Here is a 25,457-nt window from a genome sequence, read left to right as displayed (position 1 = left end):
ATTCTTAGTGGTGAATCAGTAGAGCAATTTCTACGGTAAATTCATCAGAGATTCTATACATATTCAAATTTTTCGATTGGAAAACTGTGGATATTCTTGTTCGAATTCATTCTGGTATTTTTTTATGAACTACGAGTTATTCTTAACTATTTTCCAGAGTCAACCACACAATTTCATTCAATGATTTCTTCAAGTGGGTTTCACTGGTTTCCTCCATATATTTCCTAGCAAACACCCGTATTTTTTTTTAGAACATCGTGCAGATTCTCTGGGGGGTTTCAGATAAGTTATATCTTTAAGAATCATTTCAAGCGTTCAATAACTGAAATATTCTTCAAAAATATATCCAGAGTTACTTTTGCAAATTTGTACTAGATTTTCTTCGAACTTTTCTTCAATTCTTGCTCATCGCGCATTTTTGTTGCAAAAATGATTACAAAATTCCTGTAGAAGAAAAATATCTTTGTGGTGCGGATCTGGTGTGATGGTTAGAACACTTGACTATCACGTCGAGGACCTGGGATCTAATCTAACTCCCAATAAATACTCTGGGCCCCGAGATAAACTAGTCCCGGGTTAAAAATCTCGTTAACCTTCACGTCCCGAACCCCGACAACTCATTTTCAAAATGCTGACATATCGTCAATTTTCATCCGATTTTTGGAAGTTGCCCTCAATCATAAATTATAAATAGGTGCTAGTTTCTTATACTCAATTGGCCATGCAATATCCGGAACCATAACGGACATATTCCGGATTGTGCTGGGGTCAGGGGGTTGCCAAAATGCCTAAAAGTGATTACTTCGTGTCTTATTGTGTTTGAACCATCGATTTTCAGCGAAATTTTTGTTGCGAACAGTGAAACACAACTACGATAACCAGATTTGAATAAGTTGACCCATCCGGATCCCCGTGACAGGTTCCGTGGGCCCTCATTGGGGACACTTCTGGCTTTCAACTCAAACATGCCGTGCGACCTATCAATCTTATTGATTTCGAACGACTGAGTCAGAAACGATAGACTGAAGTCTGTATCAACTAATATGGCCACCCCGGAACATCTAGCATAGGTTCCACGGGGGCGCCATCGAGGACATTTCTGATTTGCAACCAAAATATGCCGTGCGACGTATCAATCTTCATGCTTTTAAGAGAATGGGACAGAAAATGAGTGAAGTATGTATCACAGAGAAACAGACGTCACACTCTCATCGCTTCGCATCGATCACCTTTTTAACGGTTGATTCAAATATTCAGTAGTAGGTCGATTGACCACTCGCGGCGCTGGTATCGTTTTTGCTTCTGTTTGACGTTTGCTCACTACCGCCATCTAGTGGTGGCCCGGCCAAACACAGTACATTTAGCATTGGGCGATTACGTTTTCGTGACGATGTTTTTCAATCAAATTTGTTCTAAGTGTTACGTCTGTTTCTCTGTGTATGTATCATCTGAAGTGACCGCTTCGGAACACCTGGAACAGGTTCCGCGGGGGCCTCTCATACACAATAACACACGAAATAATCACTTTTAGTCATTTGGCAAAACAGACCCCTAACCCCCCCCCTGACCCCAGTCATCCGGAATATCTCCGGAATGGTTCTGGATATTACATGGCCACTTGAGTATAATAAACTTGCACCAATTTATGATCGATTGAGAGCGACTTCAAAAAATCCGTTGAAAATTGACGAAATGTCAGCATTTTGAAAATGAGTTGTTCATGGTCGGGACGTGAAGGTTAAAAAAAAACATATTTAGCAGTCAACCAAATATTGCAAAATTAAAAAGAAAACAGAAAATTCGCCTGAGGCGAAACTGGATGCGTTCCTTCCTTTTTTTTTTGGTTTTGTTATTAAATAACGAAGTAAAATCGGTTTCCATGCACATTTAGAGGAAAGATCAAGATATCTTCCGTAATTTTGAGTGATTTTGGGGTGTAAATAAAAGGCATAAGCATGCCATAATATCAAAAATACATTATTCAAATGAATCGAAATCCTCGCCGAATAAAATATCACCATAGCAATTACCGTGGATGCTGCGACGACCAAATGTACCCTCCCTTGCAACATCCCCCTCCCCCCCAAGGACCAACAACGAGAGCGCAGCCAGATCTCAACTCCATGTGCCTCTTCTCTTTCTCTTGTTCTCTCTTTCTTTTTCTTCCCCGGCATTGCTTGCATTTCTCGTCTAGGAAACTATTACTACGGCAGTGGCAATTCTAGCGACGCCCCGTGGTCATCCATCATTGCCGGATTGATGTTGATAGCCACGTTTAATTCAATCCATCATCAGCGATCGTAAAAGTTAGTGTGCCCTCCCCCGCCTCGTCCGTGTACGCTCCTCTTCCCGACGACGGCGGCGGCACCGTGCCATCCTCTTGTGCCGTTTCGAGGGACGCCGAGGGTGACCCCAACAATCATCACTTCCCAACGAGTAATGTTCCATCAGAAAACATAGAGAAGAGAGGAAAAAAATAGTAAAACAAAAAATGAAATGCTTACCAACAATCGACATAACAACCAGAGCAGATCTGTGTGTACTCAGAAGAAAATGTATCGCTCTAGGAGTCTGTGTGTACAATATTTCGCCTCGTGTTCGCGTAAAAACTACTGATGCGAGGGAGTTGTAGGAGTGGCGCGACAAAATGCAATAAAATATGGAACTGTTCTCTGTGGTCGAAAGGAGATTTTTCTATAGCAGAATACAGCAGTCCCCCGGTTTTCGGTTGCTATTTCGTAATGCATAGATGGATGCAGTCTAAGATTTTTAGTTACGCATTTCCGTTACGACTTGGAAATATGGAGAGTGGAGACGCATGGTTACCAGTTATTCCACTCAGAGAATCACTGGTGATTTGTAAACTTTTACTACATTGAAAATCGGGCAACTAGTTCAAAAGCTATGGATTTAGGCAATTTTAACCAAAGTCGTGCATTGGAGTCATAATGAGACAGACAAGCACGCTGCACTACATCATGAGAGGCTTCAACCAATGCACGAAAAAAGTTAATATTGTGATTTGGACTGGATACTAGCAAACTTATTCAAGATTGGTTTTTCGTCGTAAATTCAAGGCAGGTATCATACACTATTTCGACGTGTCGAATTTAAAGTAAATTGATGGATTTTCGAACCACCCTCTTTTAAAATTGGTCTTTACAATGATGAAAAAAATAGGGCTCTCATTATTTTCGGTTAACTACAAAATTATCGAATTTGAATGAAAAGGCGGTCTAGTGGCAAGTTTTTAGGCCTGATGCGAAAGTGAGCCTTGAATGAAGCGTAAAATCTCAAAAATCAATTCTTTCACTGTTGAGGAATAAATTATTTATACTAACTACCATACCACATATACGCATTTTGATTTATAATTGCTCATTTTGTTGCACAAAACTATCTTTAGATGCTCGATCTAAACTATTCACAAAATTTCTTTAATACAAAAAATGTTTAGACCCGGTTTGAATACGGCATTCACTCCCCAAGTAACACACATGTTAAATATAAGTTACGACAGCGCAAGTTTTGGTCGTATAGAAGTTTATTTTACGTTATTTCAACACTATGTTAGAATTACGTAAAATAAACTTCTATACAACCAAAACTTGCGCTGTCGTAACTTTATTATAACATGTGTGTTGCTTGGGTCTGATCTATAGTGGAATATGCAAGATAAAATTTCACTAGTATAACAACTATACGAAGCGTATATTTTAAAAACTATCAAATCTTCTTAAAATTACATATTCACAATACAGAAAATTAAATGTCTTTTTTAGGTGGTTCTTACACTATTTTTTTTTAAATCTCCTTAAGCTTTTCATTTAAACATTCCCGTGGTAGTTCCTTGGGAAATTTTTTGAGCATTTCCCTTGAATATCCGTGCTTTAGTCTTTTTGAGATTTTTTCATGCTAGTCCTTTGGAAGCTCATTCGTTAATTCCTTTTTTTTATTTATTCGTCAATTCCATTGCAAGCCGCTCTGGGAATTTCCATGATTCGTTTGCGAATTTGTTTTGCAATTTAGTAAATTTATGTCATTAATTTATATGGGAATTTCTTCAGCCATTTCTTCAAGAATTCCTTCAACATTTTTTCTGGGAATTATCTAGAAATCCCAATTCATTTGGCATTTTTTTTTTATATTAGCTTAGGAAATTTATTTGGGGATTCCTTCCGCAATCATTTTGAAAATTTTCTTCAGTAATCCTTGGCAAATTCATTCGTCTATTTCTTTGATAATTTATTCAACAATTTCGAGTTCCTTCGGTAATTTCCGTAGTGTTTTTGGGTATTCCTTCATTAGATCTTTTGGAGTTTTCTTTGAAATTGCTTCCAAAATTGTTTTGTAGATTCATTTTGCACTTTTTTGCCATTTTTTCGGAAATTTAGTAGACAAAATTTTCGTCATCTCAGACCACCCCGCTCCCTCCTCGTCGACTTTTGTCTATACAAAAATCTGAATTTTTGTATGGACCGTATACTTTGGGTGGACCCCCTCCCAAAACTCTACGTGGTTTATGGACTTGTTTGTTTCTTCGACAATTTCTTTGAGGATTCCTTCGGCATATCATAAGGAGATTTCCTTCTGTATTTCTTTTGGCAGTACTTGTGGCAATTCCAATGGAAATATCTTCTATAATTTCTTTGACAATTTATGCTCAGTGATTCCCACTATGGGGTCACGCGCCATATTAATTTGTCATGATACGAAAATACAAGAAATGCAAGTTTTTCCGGATTGGTCTCCTCAATCAATATAATGGAGTTGCAAACGTCAGAGATTCTCTATCTCGCGTCATGAACCACTCGAGTTTCTCGGCTCAAGCAGTCTGTCGAACAATATATCTACAGGTTTTGTGAAACTTGACGGTTTCCAATCAAAGGTCATGGGCCAAGTTGATTTCTATAGAACCAATAGTGTTAGGAAATGTAAGTGTTTTTTTTTTTTAATTCTGCCGCTAGCAAAAATATAGTAGTATTACAAAATTTAATTCATTCCAGTGCTACAGTCAAAATTCAATGCATTCCAGTGCTATACCACCAATATATTGGTGTTATAAAGCTCAACGTTTCCCAATTCAGGGTCACGAGCTACGGGGTTTCAAAGGGGTTTATGAGAGCTTGCACGGAAGAACAGGAAGTTTCAGTAGATTTTCAGGAACATTCGAGGAGCACTTTTGTCGAGTTATAGGGTTTCAAGATGGTTTATATGCGTTAAAGAGGGTTTCAGGGACATTTAAGTGGTATCTACTTTGATACCTTATTGGCTTCCGGGAGTATCATGGGGGAGTTACGGGACCTTAGCTGGTTACACAATCCATACAAGGTCCTATTCGCAGCTACAATACGCCTTTTCACTGCACGGGAAACGTCATTGTCGCATGTCAGTATTCCAAGTAATCCAAGATAAACAAATTTTTCAACAACTTCAAATACATCCCCATCATTCACTATCTCAGCCAAAACACCACTAGGCCTGTCTCTGTCACGACCGGCTATCATGTACTTCGTCTTGGTAGACAATTCTTCATCCTCCTAAATCTTTACAATAATCTGGTGGATTGATTGAAGTAGGTACTCGCTCCCGTGCATAAGAAGTTCGACCGGGATCTCGTCCTTCCCAGCAGTTTTGCTGTTTTCCAGCTCCTTAAGAGCCTTCTTAACCTCATCCAGCATTGGTGGTTACACTATTTGACCGTCATCTATTATAGTAATCCTTATCCTGAGTGCTCCTTCACTGCTACAATTCAACAAATCTTCGAAGTGCTCCTTCCACTTGGCTGCCACCATTGATTGTTATGTCTGTCAGTAATTTTTTTTTCCGGTTATTGCAAATGGTGGGTACTGGCGCAATCTTGTGTCGTGCACTATTGACGGTTACATAAAAACTCCGCATATCTTTCCTGTCCATACTTTCATGCGCTTCAGCAATCACACTCTCTTCGTGCTGCCATTTTCTATTGCGATGGATTCGTTTCTCTGCTGCTCTTTTCACCCTGTACCGGTTCAAGTGGTACAGCAGGGGATTTCTGGGGTGTTCCTTGATCGAGTTTTGGGTTTCAGGGGATTTCTTGTGGTTTCAGGTTTGTTTCAGGGTATCTTAATAAAAACAGTCATTTTTCTGGAATTTTTCAGGTGGTTTAAGTGGTCCTGGCGGGCTTCAGAAGCTTGTTTAAAATTGGAATAAGAAGCGTGACGTTACAACGTTGTAACGTCACGCTTCTAATTCTCATTGTGAACATATTTTTCCAAAAAAAATCTTAATGGTCAGCAAAACATATTAACTGCAAATTTTCCAAGAAAAATATTTGTGATTTACGTTGTAACATCACGGTAGAATGTGTCTAATACACCTAGGAGTAACGGGAGATACAGAGGTTCACAATGGTTTTTACGCCCTTTTTCATGTTGGTCAGGCAAGAATAAGTAGATGCACTGTTTAGACTATTTTTGTTTATCAATGCACAAACTGTAAATTTTTCAGTGTTTATTGTGTCTTCAAACTTGTTGCTAATTTCATTTTTTTTATATTTCATGTCAGCTTTGTAGCATCAAGATGATTTGGTAATCATTTTTGCATATTGGCGACCCTTGTCTACAATTCAACTCTTTTGTATTTTAAACACAAATTTTTAATATGTTTTTTTTTTTAATTATTTATGACATTTTACACTAAGAGTGCATTCGTGTCAGTTAAATTGTTTTAATGATACAGTGGATGTCTGAATATCGTGATACTTGGGAGGTTTGTAGTCCATTTATAATAATTGGGTTCGTTTATTTTTGTTCGTGATTAGGATATTTAATTTTAAGATAAGAAGTTTTAGAAAATCTTTTCAAAACTTAAAAAAAATTTAAAAAATCATAATTTGCATATAAAAAAATACTATTTTACCCATTTTTCATAAATTTCCCTTACACTCATGTGTCATATTTGAACATTTTCCCCGATTTTACAACTTGTTCACTACTTTCATAGTGAACATAGTAAAGTTATTTAAAACAAACAATTCAAAAACGTGCATTGCAAACGTTATATAAATCACAAGCTATAGGATTGCTGTTTTCGTCTTCATTGAAACAGTCTCAGTGCATCAAATATATAAATATTAAGATTTTATCGATTCGGGACCAATCTGGTTCTAAATGTTTATCAGAAAAATCAGAATTCTTTTTTTTCTTTTTTTATTTTACTATTTTCTTTGGAGATTTCAGACAATTTCTTTGGTAAATTCTTTGGCAATTTTTTGTTAATTTCTTTAAAAATTCCTTCGATAATTCTTTTGAAAATTTGGCATTTCCTTTAAAAATGCCTGCATCAGTTTCTTTGGGAATGTTTAAGGCAAGGTTTAAGGCTATTCCTTTGGATGCTTTATAGGAAACCTATATGTGATTTCTTCATGAACTTCTTAGAAAATTAAATAGATTCGGTAATTTCTAAGGCAATGCATTCGTAGGCATCTTTAGCAATTCCTTTGAGAATTGCTTCAGATGTTCCTATGGGGAGATTCCTCTGCGATTGTTTTATTACTTCGGAATCTTCTTTTGAAATTGCTGGGGCAATTTATTTGCAAATTTCTTTAGCTATTTCTTTTATAAATTCTTTGAAGTTTATTCATTATGTATCATTTTTGAATGTCTCAGACAATTTCTTTGATTTTGGCTTGATGATTGCTTCGATAATTCTTTTGATATTCTTTTCTTTCTCCAGTCTCGTGAATAATTGCTTTGAAAAATGCTGTCACAATTCCTTCACCATTTTTTTGATTTTTTTTTTAATAATGTCTGTAGATTGTTCGAGTTAATTCTAAATCATTTACAAATTCTCTCGGTGATTTCTTTGATATTTTTTTGCAACTCCTTCGGAAACTTGAACATTAATTTATATGGAAATTCCTTCAGCAATTCGTTTGAAAATGTCTGCAATTCAATTAGAAACGGCTCCTGTTTTTCATATCTTGCATTATTTCGTGGATTTAATTGCTTATGCTAGTTTTTCACCCAAACCACTCCGCTGAAAAATAATAATTGCTTCGGCAAGTCCTTCGATTTTTATTGTAATTTCTTTTCCTGCATAAGTTTTTGGTAATTCCTTTTGAAAATTCTCCTTAAACTCCTTCAACACTTTCTTTGGGAACTTCTTCAACAATTTCTTTGCAGATTCCTGCAGCCAATCTTTTGCATACTTTTACGACGAATGCATTGAGAATTTCATTTGCAGTTTCTTCGGAAATTTGGTGGTAAATTTTTATGGAAATGTTGGCAGAAATTTATTTGCAAATTGTTTTCAATAATTTATTTGGGAATTCTTTCGGGAATTACTTTGTAAATTCACCCAGCAATTTGCTTTAAAATTCCATCAGCCATTTCTTTAAGAACAGCTTCAACATTTCCTGCGAAAGTCTCTCTACACTTCGCTTGAAGTTTATCTAGGCATGCCTTAAAAAATTTTTTCTACAATTATTATTTTTTAATATTTCCTTTATAAATGTGTTAGAGAATGCCTTCTGCAATTACTTTACATATTCTTCCTTCTATGTTTTTTTTGAAAAACGTAATTAAGAATTTCCGTGGAAACGTCCTAGGACATTTCTTTGGAATTACTTTGAGAGTTCCTTTGGTAATTCCGGTAGTGCTTTTGGAAATTTCTTCATTAGATCATTTCAAGTTTCTTTTATTTTTTCTCATAAACTGTTTTGGAAATTCTTTTTAAAAATTTTCTCTGGCCCTTCAGAAATTTTGTCGCTGTCTTAGCCTTTTCTTCGATAATGCCTTTGTAGGTTTTATTGACAATTTCTTAGGGAATTTCTTCGGCAAATCACAAAAAAATTTCTTTCTATCATTCCTTCGCTAGCTCCCGTGACAATTTAATTGAAAGTACTTTCCACAATTTATTGATAGAATAATGGTGTAGCAAAGCTCAGAGAATCTCACTCTTGGGTCACGGGCCATGTTCATTTCTCATGGTCTGAAAGTACTTAGAGTAACTGCAAATGTTTCCGAATTAGTTTCCTCAAGGAAAAGTATTATCAATATAATGTGGGTGCAAATCTCGGTGATTCTCAATCTAGTGTCACGGACCAACTCCTCAAAAACCAAAAGTTTAGAAACAGAGTGTAAATGTTTTTTGAGGCTTCTGAGGCTCCTTGAAACGTCTTCGAACATACCCTGAGATCACCCAGAAATCCCTTGGAACGCAAATAAAAATCACTCTGATGTCCTATAAAGCGTACCCAAAAACATCCGGAAACCGGAAAAGTACAGACTTGTTTCCAGTTCAAATGTAGATTATTGAATGTCCATCATTTAACAAATTTATCTTCTAGCTTAGGGAGCCAATCAAATTGATGAATAATCAAACATTATCAAACATTAAAAATTCAGTTTTCTCATTCATTTGAAGTTCAAACTAGCCTAAAAACGATCAGGTTATGCCATATGCCTATGAAAACATGCTAAACGTTTTTCAAAAACAAATAAGAAAATTTTTTTTTATTCTTAATCACTTAACCTAATTTACAGCTCTTTTGTCCACTTGGGCACTACGTGAGCGATTCCAATTGGACGCTGCACTTACACTTTTGTACAGCGCCTACATGTATTCTATTCTAATTCAACTGTATCGAACTGGTGCCTTGTGCTGCTTCAACTTTTCTACCCTGTCCACGGTAGAATGATGAGCACGATGATGCTGATGGTTGGCTGCTGTTCCTTTTCCAGTCCAATTGGGGGTCGTCCATTATGAGTTGCGGTTCGCTGATATTCAAATTCCGAGTCCGTTAGAGCTATATGCTCCGAAGAGGGTCAGGTGCCAGCTGCTCTCTGGGGGAAGAGCAACTGACGAAAAATTTCAAGTGCCGGGGCTGGGTTCGAACCCATGACCATCCGCTTATGAAGCGAACGTGTGGACCACTGCGCCACGGGCCCCGACGGAAATAAGAAAATTTGAACGAGAAAATTGCTTTTTTGTTGAGTTGCACGTTAAGTCATCTACTACTAAGTGTAGAATTAGCATAAGTTAAAATACACATAAATACAAACAAAAAAAAAAAAAAAAATCTACTACTTACTATTCTATTATGATTTTCTCATGCAATTGATGATAATCATAAATCCCCTGATTCACTCTAAATCTGAAACCTGAAGGCCACTGAAGTCTTGACATCTTCTGAGGCCCCCTGAAAGGCCCCTGAACACCTCTTGAAACCTCATAAAACTCCTTGATACCCCCTGAGAACCCTTGGAAGCTCCCTGAGATCAGTTGAAACGTCTCTAAAACACTCTGAATGTCCTCAGGAGCCCCAAGGAACCCGCTGATTTATTTTCTTTTCGGTTCCCCTAAAACTCCTCTAACACATTTTAAACATCTAGGAACAAAACCCTGTTCTTGCAAGCTTAATACCCTTATTTTAGTCAAACACCAAAAATGTCCAACATTAGTTATAACAAAGAGTTATAAATATCTTGGTTTTATAGAATATTGTTATATTTTTGTTAAATATGAAGGTGTCAATTATGAGCGATAGAATTTTTTTGCTCACTCACGATGGACGTAGAAAAAGTGCAAGGTGTACTCTTTTAACATCCATCGTAAAAAGGTATTGCAATTAGGTATTTCATCGAAGAAAAATCTCACTTTCGACCACAGTGTTCCAGCAACCAACGTACCAATAGCGACGATAGCACCCAAATGACCGAATCTAGACTTTTTATCGTCACTTACAGCGAAAAAAAAGAACTATCACGAGAAGCGAAATCAATAACCATTTTTTACGCCAAAAAGTGTTCAGACTGAGGCGGAGGGTAGTAGCAAGGGGGCGAAGCGCAGAAAAGCACCCCCACTAGTGCAGCAACAGCAGCAGCAGACACTCATTTCCACTAGAGCGTATTTTAGCATCTTTTAGAGCAGAACCAAAGTGCGAGTCATACCGCGAGTCCACCACCACCGCTCATCGCATCGTCGTATCGTCACCAAGCAATGAAGAACCTAGAAAAAAAAAATGCTGATAAAATCGGGCGAGAATTTGAAGGGAATCAGCAGTGCACAGTCAGTGCAGTGTGGAGTAGAGAGAAGAAAAAAAAGTCGCGCGCGAGTAAACTATGACCGTTATAATGTAAATGAGGTGGAAATGAATCAAGGAAAAGAGCAGGAATGCAAATTACAGGAATAATTAATTTCCCACCCTGGCCACCCCAGCTCGCCGAATTCAATTGGTCCAGATATTTGCGCTATTCGCAACTATCGCGAGCTTGGTAGCTGTCGTCCTACTACTAGGTACGGACCAAGGAAGAATGCGTTGAACGCCGTGGAATTTCTTCGAGACTTTCCACGGACGGCTCTGAGTGTAGAATGTAGAATCAGAATGGCTGGATGGCTGGCTGGCAGTTGGAATGGGAAAATGAATTTACATTGTTACGATTGTTACGCTCGCGACCGTAAATCTGGCTTCACGACCATCGGAGTAGTGTTTCCGAAGAAGAAGGAATGGTTTCGGCAATCACGTGAAACCAAATTGTGCGGTCATTTGGAGCCAAAGTGTGAGCCTCAATATAGGGTAAAAGGTGTTTTTGGGAGTTTTTTGGTAGTGCCATCGTATGTCAGCAATCTTATGTCGTGAGTGAAGCCCTCAAGATTAGGCAGGGAAAAGGGCGATAAAAAGCATTATAAAACTATTCATTATGGAGAAACGAAATTGAGTAATCATGAGGTAATTACAAATGCGTTGAAAAGAAGCTCGAGTAAAATTCTTATTTTATTGAAACATGTTGAAGGTTAACCATTTTGTTTGACCAGGCAACCAGGGCCCCAACATTTTCGATTTCAATTGAATTTTTTAGAGTCAAAAAACGGAATTATGAGGTTCTTTCTAAAATTCTTCAAATATTGCTCCTGGTATCCATCAAGTGTATCATCTACAAATTCCAAACATTACTCCGAGACTTTCTTCTGTGATTCATTAATGAAATAAAACAAAAGTATTCAAAAGATTGTTCAAAAATTGTATCCTAAATTCATAAAATAATTCTTCTATAAATTATTCCAAAAAATTTCCCAGGAATTCATGAAGGAATATTATTAGGGAATTTCTCCCGTGTGACTGCCAAATATTTTTTTTCGGTTGTCTATCCAGATTTTTTTCCAGCGATTCCATAAATCCAAAAATGCCACTATGGATTCCTTCTTTTCCAGAGATTCCACTAGGAATCTCGGTAGGAATTACTTGAAATATGTTCAAAAAAATCCAAAAGTGGCGAAATCTCTTTCAGAACTTCAAAGAAATTATTTGTGGAATCATTAGTAGAGTTCCTGGAGTGATTCCTGCTGAAATTCCTGGATAAATTCCTAGAAACATCTCTGTTAATATCCTGGAGGCACATTTAGGAGAATTCCTGAAAATATATCGGGAGTTAATTCCAATAGATTTGCTGACGCATTCGTTAAAGGAATCTCTTGTCGATTTCATGAACAAAACTAAAGTGTAAATTGTGGAGCGGACCTGGTTTGATGATTAGAACACTTGACTATCACACCGAGGACCTGGGATCGAATCCCACTCCCGACAAACTCGCAAAATGTGAGTTCTTCCTTCGGAAGGGAAGTAAAGCGTGGGTCCCGAGATGAACTAGCTTAGGGCTAAAAATCTCGTTAATACAGATAATAATAAAGTGTAAATGACCAGAGAAACACCGAGTGAAATAAGCTAAACAGACGTAATGGAATTTTTAGAAAAAAAAATATCTGAATGAGTTCCTAAAAGTATTTTTGGAGAAAAATCTTGAAAGAAACTTGGGCGTAGCCTCTGGAGGACTTCTCAAGAGAAACGGACACATTGAAGAATTCTTGAAATAATATTTTGAATTTTGAGAAAACTCTGGAAGAATTACCAGAAGAGTTATGGTATAATATGTTTTGTTTTTTTTATTTTTTTTTTTGAAAAATTAACAATTTATGTAAAACTTTTCAAATAATCTCATCAGATACAGAAATATGTTTGGACAAAATCAAAGCAGAATTATCAATAAACATTTGTTGAAAAGTTCTAGCGATATTTCAAAATGCGAATGTTTAAATAATTATTGGAAGTAATTTCCACTGAATTCCATGGAAGATCTTAACATAATCTGAAAGAGCATTCCGACAGAATCATGAGAAGACGTTCAACTGAATCTTTAGGTGGATTGTGACATATCCCTAACGAAAATGTTGACGGATTCCTGAAAATGGTGCTTACAAACTTCTGGTTCTTCGACTTCGATAGTATTCCAGGGGGAATGGCACTTCATTTGCTAACCGGAAAAATCCACATTAATCCATTGCTAATCGTTATTAACCGCGTCTAACTGCTGCTCAGATAGCGACGATTAGAAACGGATAAATGCGGATTTTCCGGTTAGAATAGGATATGGCATTTCCCTTGTAGTATGTATTCTCATAAAGATTCCGACCAAATCCTATAGAAATTTCCGGATCTTGGTTTGGACAGAATTTTGAAGGGTACTTCGCTTGTATTTTGACAAAATTTTTCAGAGGGTTTTCAATCCTGAAAAGGATTCTGGCAGTTTTCAGAGTAAAATTTAAAAAAAAAAACTCAAAACATTTGCGACAGAATCGTGAAAAAAATTGAACAAACTTTTGAAAATGGAATTCAACAGATTCCTTTAGAGCATAGCTTCCCAACCTTCGTTTCGCGACCCCCCCAGCCGCTTGCAGGCACGCTTCGATTGTTTTACGAAAAGCGCAGTGACGACAGACTGGGGGGTCGCGTTGGGAACCGTGGCTTTAGAGGATTCCGAAGAAATATTGAATGAAACTTCAGAATATTCCTCAAGTGAATCAATTTTTTCCAAAAGATTTTTAAGAGAATCCGGACGTTGAATGCTGAGAAAGTTTCAACAGAATTCACAGAAAAATTCCGACAAAACCCTACACATAATTCTCAAACCGTCCACCAGAGTTGCGCAATATCAGTCTTATCAGGTGACTACTGATATTGCACAATCATCACTATCACTCCAGGCCGATCAATAATCAAAACGACAATGACAAGGTACGACCTGATATTGACCCGCACTCTAGATCACAATCATTGCAACTTTGTGATATTTTGGTGGGTTTCGCCAAAACTCATACTTTTTTGTGACCTGCATGCAAAACTTGTTATTTTGTACCACATATTAAAACATTATCTTGGTAAATCTTCATTTGGATTTTTAAACGAATTTTAAAGATGGCCTATCAGTGATTTCCACACACCATCACAGTCAGTTCAGTTCTGATAGAACAAGAAAAGTGACGGTGACTCAATAGAGCGGACGCTGACTTGGATCGCAGTCGGCCTATCAAAATCAGCAATTTGCTTACCATTGACAGTGACAGAGTGCAACTCTGCCGTTCACGCGATCAAGAGAAAATTTTGAGGCATAATTAGAAAAGAAATATCAGACTGCATTCATTGAAAAAATCTGCCGCAATTTTAGGAGGTTTTTGAAAAACCACCGTGGTGCGACTTGAAGCTTGGTGACTCTACCCTACGACCATGCGACCATGAGGTGCCACTGATTAAGGTGTTAATTAAGTTTGTAATTTTCGGAAAAAATATGAAATTATGAAAACATTTTTTAGAAGATTTTTCTAAATAACTTCTTCTGATTTTTTTCCTCTCAAAGTAAACTCTGGGAAAAATTCTAGAGCTTTGCAGTCAGATCTTTAGCTGACTTTCTTTTTTTTTTAGGCGAAATGTTCAAACTTTCTGTTAGGTGTTCCAGCAGCAGCACTTAAGAAATTTACAGAAAAGTAAAATCGATTGGAATTTTTGGAATCTTTTTTGTGTAGAAGTGTAGAGTGTATTTGAATATTTTTTTTGTTGGCAAAATTGCTGCCTGAGGTTTTTTTAAAATTGATGGGAACATTTTTTCGTGTTTTTGTAGAGAAAGAAATATTTTGAAAAAAAAAATGTATCGAATTTTCGTAATTTTTAAAAAAAAGTTACAGTAAAAAAATTCCTTAGTTTCGGTGACACTTTTCCGATTGTCTGGAGGATAGTAGAACTTTGCGAATTGTCACCAAAGTGTTTTAAATAACTGCGAGCTGGATTTTCATTTCAAAAACTTTTAGTTTGAAATAAGCTCAGATTTTGAAGCTCCAAAATCCCAACTTTTGTTTTTTTTTTTTGTTTTTTTTTTTTTCAACATATTAATAATCATAACATTGATGTATTGAATCTTTTTGAAAGCATCCAAGAAGTTCAAACGAATTTAACAAAAACAATACATGGAAAACTATAGTCGTATGGAATTATGTGCATCCGGAATGTACATCATAAATTTTGTTGTTGTTTTTTTTAACTTTAATAATCGGAAATTTCAGTGGATATCATCCGGAAATAAAAAAAAACTCCAGCATACGCACCTGAAATTTCTCCAGGAATTCTATAGAGTTTGTCCAAGCAATTTTGGAACAATTACCAGAAAATATTCAAAGTATTGTACTTCACACACCTTTAGAGACTTCCTTAAGTATTTCTTCAGCATTCTCTGAAAAACTACCTAAGGAAAATAATCACTCATTCTATTGGAAACTGCCATGGATTTATTATCAAAAGATATTTCAGGAACTACTCTCCTCCAAACATCTTTTTTGATGAGTTTGAACAAATCCTTAAAGGAAGACATTCCATTTTTTTTATTGCAACTCTGCCACTTTTTAAGAATTTCTTTATTCATATCTTGAAACTGTCACCAAACAAATTTTAAAACTGCCTCTCACAGATTTTAAGAATGCCGAAATAAATCTCGTTGTATGCATGAATATATAAACTTTTCTATTGGACTCTCCAAAAGTTCACCAGTATGTTCCTCTAGAAATTGAGACACGCGCTCTGTGAAAAAATATAAAAGTTTGGTTTTTGAACAGGATTGATGGCAAACGATTCAAAACTCTCGGGTGGACTACTGGTCTACTTAGAATGGTCGGGAAAATACTGAATTAATGCAGAAAAATCCTAGAAAAAAAAATGCAGGAATTTTGATTAGCCCTATGATAAAACTCGGCATTAGGAGATCGATTAATCAATTTATTAACACAAAACAGTGTTTGTTCCTTTAGATTTGTTGCACTGCAGTTTTGGTGTGAGTCAAGGTGGCTAACTCTAAAATGAAAAATATGCATATTTGAAGCATTTTTGTAGAACATATCGATTTTCTAAAATTTCATTAGAAGTTTTTGCCAGAGCGTTTTTAGAAAAATTCTCCTTTTCCATGACAATTTCTATAAAAAAAATAACATTTCGTAATATTTTTTCAATATCCGAGTTTTTCCAATATTTTTATATTTTTCTATGGACCCCTAGGTATTCTTGAAGGGTATTAGTTTTGAAATGCTGTGTTTATATTGACGGGAGAACTATTTTGTGCTATACATTTAAATTTTCTAAAAATATGAAAATCTTTGTAATGCTGTTTCCATGCTAAATTTTAAATTTGTAATCACTTTCAAATCACGACTTGGTAGGTAGGTCTACAGCTTTCCACAGTTTTCCAAATTTAAAACATATTTTTTGAGAATTTTTGTCCTTAAATTATTTTTTAGAAAATCGATATGTTCTAAAAAAAAATGCATCCAATGTGCATATCGTCGGTTTCCTGCAATAACAACTCTAAATTTGTCATTTTTGAGATTTTGATGGCAAGTCATAAAAAACTATATAAAAATTTTCATCTCACAAAGACCCGTTCCGAAATTCGTTGAGAAACGCGAGACTATGTAATTTTTTCCAATTTTCTGCAATAAAGACACAACTCAAAATCAGTCAACTTTTTCAAAAGTCGTTGAAAAAAAGTCATCAAAAATTCATGAAACAGATAGCCCTACAGTCCCTTTTCATGATACAACCATCAAAATTCGTTTACTTTTGTCAAATGATGAGTAAAATATGTGAACTGGTAGGAGGTGCTTCAGGATGTATGTACAACTTTTAAACGCTTATTCTGAAAATTCACATTTTTTTGAGTTGTGCCCCTATTGTAGGAAGGAAACCGACGATATCTTTAATTGTAGGGTTAAGTACCTTGACATTTTGAAAAACGTTTTTTTTTTTTTGGGACCGTTTAATATTCACAGTCAATGTTACATTTTTTTTAATTTAGTCAAATCTAACCTAACATGTGAAAGTGTTTTTTTGTAATGAAACTTGTTTTGGTTGCTGTAGTACCCATCTCGGGGTCTCCAGTTATCCTAGTGGTTGAGGCTATGAATCTCCAAACCGGAGACTACGGGTTCGATTCCCGTTCCGATCGGGAAAAATTTCTCGATTCCCTGGGCATAAAGTATCATTGTACTTGCCTCACAATATACAAATTCATGCAATGGCGGGCAAAAGAGCCCTTCAATTAATAACTGTGAAAGTGCTCAAAGAACACTAAGTTGAAGCGAGGCAGGCAGAGTCCCAGTGGGGACATAGAGCCATTATGAAGAAGAAGTACCCATCTCGATCCGCCCACGCGCATTAACCCTCTTATCAGAAAGAGCCATCTCCGTGCTATTTATTAAGGGTGTTGATGTTCGTTGGTGGATGTAGCTGGACCCTACAGTGACCAAAATATGTTTGTTTACAAAAAAAAAAAACAATGGCCCTTGTCACATGTTATGCTAGAATTAATACCTCAAACATAGCTTTTCAAAGATTCATTTGGTAAAGTGTCTTTAATAAACTAATAATAATAATAAAATTTGCTGTGCAAGACACAGTTTTTTTAAGTTTTTTATTAAAGTTTAAAAAAATAGGGCTGAACAATGCCGATTTCTTTTTTGTTCTGCAATACACACCGTATGTACATATAGAACATGCTTTCCATTCCAGACGCGACTGCTCGAGGGATAACTGATGCGTGGAATAGCACAATACGAATTTTTTGATTAAAAAACAAAAACCCGGGAGCGGTCGCATCATGTACTGAGTACACGCACCATGAAAAAACACGCTAGTGGTACACAGCGTAGGCGTGGTGTCACTGAGGATGGCCGAATACGCGACTGTTCGAGGGTTAATCTCTTCTCGAATTTATTTCCTATCGATCGATTTTTATGATTATACTTTATTAACGACACTTTACCTCTGTTTATCAAAAATGTGCACCCTTTCAAAAGATATTTGAGATCGCTGACCGACCTCAGAGGCAATAGAAGTTGCCATAAAAAATTGAATTGATTCAGTGTACAGTCAGGACTTTTTTACGCGGTTTTCATTTACGCGGCCGCGTAAATGAAAACGCCATACAAAAAAAAATCATCGTCTTATTTTTGCATGATTCGTCGAGAAATGGTGAGAATTTTTCACGCGATTTTTTGAATTATGAACTGAGTTTTTTTGTACGCGGTACGTATCGCCCGCGTAAAAAAAAACTGACTGTATAGCAAATTCACTGTATCTTTTTAAAAGTGTCTCTTTTGAATAATTTTGCGTCTACATTGTTCTGCTACGAAACAAGCTATGTTAATGATAGTGTTCATCAAAACAAAAATCTATACATTAAGTGGTATGAGTGCCACCATAATGATAAAGTGTTGGTAATAAAAAAGTACTAATAGTAAAGTATCATTATTTTTTCGTTTATAGTGTGAACAAATTTTGCTGGCTCTTCTTCAATTTGCAAACGACATTATGATGCGATCGCACTACCAAAACCCCTCCAAATCGAATCGAATTTAATTTTCGAATACGTACTGTAACTTCCACTAAAAACATCGATGAAAAAAACTTTATTAGCGTCACTGTTGTCGATCATTATACTGATTCAGTATTCCGTTATTATTAGTCTGTTATATTACATTGTTGATCGAGGAAACTTGGAAATCTATCGAATTTAAAGTGGTCTGATGTGTTTTTACAACTGAAGGTTTTTTCCTTGAATCGTCACGCAGTATCGCCCATAGGTAGGTAGAATCATCAATAGCATTTATATCAATTGTTTCAAGTGTAAGATAACTTCATAGTTCAAATATTTAGAGAATGAACCTGAGAATGGTGGCGGTTTGAGAAGATTTTATTCAATGTTGTTGCGGGTTAAAGGCCATAACGTTAGGAATGGAAAACGATGCATGTAGTCAATAGATAAAACCAGTCCCAATTAATCATCGAGCGTAGAAAGCTGCGAAACAAATACTAACACCGAAGGTGTAAACTTTGCGAAGACTGTAACTGAAATAGTTTTTTTTTACGTTAACTCAAACCGAAACCGGAAAAACTGCACCAGAAGAAAAAATAATTCCATCACAACCGATTGTGAATAACAAAGCTAGTAGCTAAAAGCAACAAAAATCAGAACCAAATAACAGAAACGTGAAATCAATTCTACCAAGCGAAAAAAAAAAACATGTCGAGAGGCAAATAAAAATTCCCGGATCAAACCAACCGCAAAAACTCCACGAATGAAATTGACTTCCATTGTAAATATGATCGCACTCTGGCGGATAAATACAGAGCCGTTGTAAATATTGAACCATTGACTGTTAGCATATCAAGTCCCCCCTCCCCCTTCCCCCCGCTCATCATCCAAAAGCCATGATGGGATAGCGAGGTGCAACAATCGACACTTCGTTTTTAGTTGTTGTGAATGCGTTGTTTCAGTGGCAATTCATTACACTATTGTTTCCCTGTGGGGGTTTTTTGGTTTGTGTAAATATTTATCTGCTGCATGTTATTCATGTCTTTATTTTCCATTCCATCCATTTTTGCGTGTGTCATCAAAATCAATTTGGAAAATGGTCCGCCATCGTATAAACAGGGACGGGGTGGAGGTGAATATCCACAAAACGCAGTTGTCTGTAATCCCTATTGTACAACAGTCAACGCGGCGATGCAACCATCCGGTTTCGTTCGGTGACTGCACACACTATAAATTACGATTCTGCTAGTGGTCCACACGTGTCTGGCGAGGGATCTGTCGATTTATGCGTTTTGGGAGTCAGTTCGTTAAGTTTTAATCTGTTAAGTACCATCGGTATGAACATAGATGAGTATTGGAAACGTATACAGTTTTGATATCGGTAGCTAGATTTCGAAACGATCCAGGTGAGTATTCAATTGTGTAAAGCAAAGAAAAACGGACAAGTAGCTTCACCTTATCCACTAAGCTAACTGAATACAACTTTTGAGGTTCCTTCAGACTTAACAAATGTTACAATTTCGACATGAAACGCAACTGCGGCTCAGACAAATAAAAGTTCTATAAACACCATTCCATAATAGCGAAAGAATATCTCTTACCATCAAACCAAACAATCACAATGTTTGCACTAACAACGACAACGAGGGCTGCTGATGCCATCAATTTCGAACTTTGAAACAAACTGTTCTTTGGCAGCGGCAATTTGTCTGGCATAGAAACAATTCCGGAAGGAAAAGTTCGATCGAAAATAAAAACTGTCGCAACGGTATAGCACCATCTGTTATGTTCCATAAATTTATCACACGCTGAACAAACTGCCGCCGTAACTACAAAGTCGGTTGGAGCCACCCGTACCTACATGTTTGCACTTTTGCTTGTCCCTGGTTCCGATGAATTCCCGGGATAACCCACAAGCCCACAGAAGTGGGTAGATTTGCTGTGGTTTTTGATTACTTGTTTATTTGTTCGGCCCATCGATGCCACACCGGAATCTCCCAAAATGGCGAAGAGCCTATCGTCGTTTCCCAATACCGCACCGCACTTCAAGCAAGCAGCCTGGCAGGCAAAAGTTTTCACCGCCGCAGAATGGTGAACTTTTATCTAAGCCTCTCAATTTGTTGGATGAGTTTTGCTCGCAAATGGAACCTGCTGCTATGACAACGCCATATTTCACCGATTTGGAAACTTTTACTGACCGACCATTATGTTTCGTGAGCAAACAACAACAATGCCAAGTTAGAGGGAAGAAGTTCAACAACCCACACGGTCGGTAGTTGTTGTACTAGAAGTAATTAGGAGAGGGTGTTGGAGAATGCACTGGTGACGCTTTTTTGGTAGTATCTCCTCCATACTAAAAAGTGCTTTGGTTAGAAAGGAACCTATCTCGATTCTCGATGCGTGGGATATAATAATATAATCCCTGCGTAAACCACTCGACAAACCGTTGTTTATGCAATTCCAGTATGCAGTAGTGAAGAAGTAACTGTTCAAAAGGCACTCACTATAGAAAAATTTCTTGATTGTTCCTCCTGAATACTATACCTCAGCTTAATATTAACACTGCTTTCTAATGGAAGTCATCTTATGAAAAATAAAGCTAAATAACCGTGCGTCTCCATAGGAAAAGGAAGCATCTTTGATCAAGACAAATTTTAAAGTGAAACATCTCGAAATCCAGTTTTAAATTTCCAAGAAAAAAAATCAGACTTTAATTCGCAATTCTCAAGAATTGCAATAGTATATGCAATAAATGTTACATAACAGTTCTTAAAAAACCTAAAAAAATCATTCATGAAATTAATGAAAACCATCAAGCATGAGCATTTTAAGCCTTTGGAGCCAGAGGGGTCATCAATGGGATATTGTCTGAAGATAAATTGTTGTCTCTATCAACCCATATCGGCTTGAATCAGAGCAAACGAACTTAAATTCTTGCCTTGCCGTTCAGGGAACGATATGAATATTTTTTTTAAATATGCTCGTGCACATGTCTAGTTTGTAAAAGTGAACTGAGAACGTATATATGTAGCCAGAGTTATTTCGGTGAGTCACCGGGTCCGATACTTACTTAAAGGACTGTTTTTTTATAATAGTGATGGGAATATGTATAAAATCGTTAAGATAATTAAGAAAAAATGCTAAAATACCATTATTATGCTTTATAACAGCCTGCAATTGCAAAAAACATCATTGGTACGTGTATCATATTATTGCAATAGTGGTATGCAGTGTATTTTCCGTTATGATTTGAAATATAATTCATTCTATTTTCATCAAAACATACACCTCTACAATCGAATATTGTTCGTAAATAGCTTTGGACCGTTTGGGAACTATCGGATGTGACAACCGGGCATAATCTCCAGAAGAACCTACTACATACCCAAGCAACAACCATGTCATACAAGAGTTTCGGCAGCGCATGTTTTGGTTGTAAATATAAAGGTTACTATGACGTTCCAAGCAGGGATGGGAACACTCACTTTTATAGATTTACACTCACTTACTATTTTCTCAGCTCAGAAGCGTGCAATCAAAAAACAATGTATGGACGACTTTCACCTTGTGATTTTGTCTAAAAGTTTGCCGAAGAGAGTAGGAGTCGCACATGCATACCAAAGTCGTGACAGAGCTGTGAAGACGACTCTCCACGAGGTGAGTGTAATTTACATTCACCTCGTGGAGAGTTGCCTTCTCAGATCCCTCACGACTTCGATATGCGTGTGCGACCCCCACTTTAATCGGCAAACTTTTAGACAAAACCATTTGCTAAAAGTCGTTCATACATCGTTTATTAATTGCACGCTTTTGAACTGAGAAAACAGCAAGTGAGTGTAACTCTCTGCAAGTTAGTGTTCCCATCCTTGGTTCCAAGTAACACACTTGTCACAGAAGAGTCACGACGGCGCAGGTTTTTGTTGCGCAGAAGTCACTGTAACTTTCTTCTAGCAAGTAAGTATTTATTTGTTGGAAGTAAGTCACAGTAGCTTCTGCGCAACAAAACAACAAAACAAGTGTGTTACTTGAAGTAGGATATTGGCTCCCTTCTTAAGCATGTGGCTCCCATTTTCATCCTACGAAAAACAAAGGATCGAAGCGCTGTTTGTTTTATTTCTTATTTTTGTATTTTTTGTTAGAAGTGAGCACCCATGAAAACAAAAAGAACGGAATCAATCGGTGCCGTAATCGCTTGTTTTCGAATAGGATGAATATGGGAACGTGAGATTAATGATGGAACACATACCCTACTTCTAACACAATGCTAGGGTTACGTCATATTAGCTTCTATACCACCAAATTGTGAATTTTCAGAATAAACGTTTGGAAATTGGGAAATTCGAAGCACATCCTCCAAGTTCCCGTATACGTTCTGAGATGAAAATTTAGTTATGAAATGAAATTCTAGGAAGAATCCATAGAGAAATCTTTTGAGGGGTCACAAATAGAGTTTCTAGGAGAATTTCAAAAGACGCTCCTAGAGCAGTTTTTTGGAAATCTTTCAGGAGGAATCGCAGCAAAAGTTTCTGTAAGAGTCTCAGAATGAATTTCTGAAAGAAATAACAAATCCATGGAAAAATCACTGTTCGATTCATTTGAGAGATTTTTGGGAGAACCTCATTTTTTTAAATTTCTTTGTATTTGTGAATTTTAACTAAAGTTATTTCTTCACACCAATGGGGTTCCTCAGCAGACCTGGAGGAACTTTTAAATGATTTCCTGGAGGAACGACAAAATCTATCTGTTACGAAAGTAATTGCAGCGAACATTCTTGGAGCGATTCCAAGAGAAATTCCTGCTGAAATCTTTGGAGAAATCTTTTTGGAATTCCTTCGGAAACTCCTGCTGGGATTCCTCCAGAAATCCTCCTGGGATTCGGTCAGTAGTTTGCTGTGATTTCTTCGTGGAATTCTCCAATATTTTTTCTGGATAATTCTACAAATTTTTACTTAAATTCGATCAGGAATTCCCACAGAGATATCTCCAGGTATTGCTGTGTGCTTTCAAGATGTAAATGTTGCTCAAATGCGCTCCAAACGCGGTAACACAGTGTTACCAAAGGCAACTTAGCAACCATAGTCAAAACCACCGCCAACCTAGGATTCAAAAGCTCCCACTGACATCGGGTTACTTGTTAGAAAATCTTACCGCATTTGGTGCTCCCGCATTTGCTATTTGCATTTCGAATGCACACAGCAATATTTCTATTAAGACTTTAAAGCATTTTTAGCTGGGATTTGTCCAGAATTTGTTTTTGAACGTCCTCCAGCAGAAATTTCTGAGATTTAATCTCCTCAGCATAGAATCTTCAATCTAAGAAAAAAATCCTGGGGGGTTCCGCCAGGAATTTCAGGAGGAAACCCAGCAGTATTCCGGGAGAAATTCTAAAGTGACCCACACAATGCATACGTTTGCGTGTGCGTGACAGTAGTTTGACACATTTCCCATGGGAAAACTGTCAAAAAACCCTGATTTATCCACCTAGTGGTGATAGCGCCTTTCTCGTCGAATATGTACTCATGATGTCGACGTAAGCCGAAGTGTTCCTGAATCCTGAGAATACTGTATTGAGAAAAGCAAGAATTTTATCAAAGCCATTTCGAATAGAAAAACTTATTGATGACGCATATTCAACGTATGCGTTATGTTATGTTCAACATATAGGCAGAGTTTAAAAATATCAGAGCTCTCAGTTGACTGCTTGACCACCTTCACTGTCATGTCATTGGAGGCCAATCAATATGAAGACGATGATTACAAGCTAAGATATAAGCTTTTTCACAACCACAGATCACTTTGGGATCATCGACAAAGTTTTTTCTGTACACTTCAGGCTATATTTTATTATCGCTGATTACAAGATCCATGTAAAATTGAAGAAAAAAAATGCAAGCAAGTGAAATTTCCCAAACTAAATCCCAATAAAATTTCAACCACATTACAGAGCGCGAGGGCGCAACCAGTCACATCAGAATTTTGTGTAGTAACTTTAGACGCAAAAGGGGATTGAAAAAAAATGTTCAGGGTTGTTGCGATGAAATTTTAATTTTCCCATACAACGTTGACTGTAAGGATGAGTAGGAATCTGAAATGGTGTGATTCGATGAGTTCTGAGATCACTTTAGTTTTGTCATGATGAAGAGAACAATTACACATATCTATCGCTTGCTATGATTTTGCTCACTTTCGTAATTCCGGCAAAGCACCCAAAGTTGGTTCTGTTATACTGCTGGTAGTCTCTAATGTGGTTTGAGCCTATATTCTTGCTAACCGGTAATCAGGTTATCAAAAAAGCCGCGATTTGACGTGTGGCATGCATTAGTTTGGTTAACTTTTGTATATGACCACTTCCGGCGGGACACCCGGAACCACAAACACTACCGGTAAAAACTTATGTAGTCTGTGCCTATTTTCTTACTAACCGTTCATCAGGTAATCGAAAAGGCCGTGATTTTATGCACCGAATGCATGGGTTTGGTTCAATTTTACATTTTACCACTTACGGCGAGACATCTGGAACCAGGACAGTACCAATTGTCCCCAATATGGCATGAAACTAGTTTCCTCTAACTGTTCACCCGATTTCCTAGAAAGCCACAAACTGATGTGTCACATGCATGGGTTTGGATCATTTTTACATTTTACCAATTCCAGCAGGACACCCGGAACCGGTTCTGGAACACTACCGGTAGTCTCTAATGTGATCTGAGACTATTTTCTTGCTGATAGTTTTTCAGATTATCGAAAAAGCCGGTATTTAATGAGCCGCACACATGTGTTTGGTTTCCT

The 25,457-nt window shown here is 37.0% G+C and overlaps 1 protein-coding gene across 11 annotated transcripts in view; it reads left to right on the top strand.

The window, feature by feature from the left end:
• The window catches only part of LOC109429157 (fasciclin-2), a 368,026-nt gene that overhangs the window by 291,449 nt on the left and 51,120 nt on the right, over positions 1–25,457 (top strand). The window contains exon 9 of one of the 11 annotated variants that reach the window (XM_029862983.2): positions 2,195–2,670. The exons of the other annotated variants lie outside the window; for them this stretch is intronic. Coding sequence (XP_029718843.1) covers positions 2,195–2,304 — 110 coding nt within the window. The 3' untranslated portion in view covers positions 2,305–2,670. Of the gene's footprint in view, positions 1–2,194; positions 2,671–25,457 lie in introns of those variants that run through there. 11 annotated transcript variants of the gene reach the window in all.

The sequence above is a fragment of the Aedes albopictus genome, chromosome 3 (genome assembly GCF_035046485.1).
Source record: "Aedes albopictus strain Foshan chromosome 3, AalbF5, whole genome shotgun sequence".
In the NCBI taxonomy this organism is placed as follows: domain Eukaryota; kingdom Metazoa; phylum Arthropoda; class Insecta; order Diptera; family Culicidae; genus Aedes; species Aedes albopictus.
This window is presented reverse-complemented; position numbering and strand designations above follow the sequence as displayed.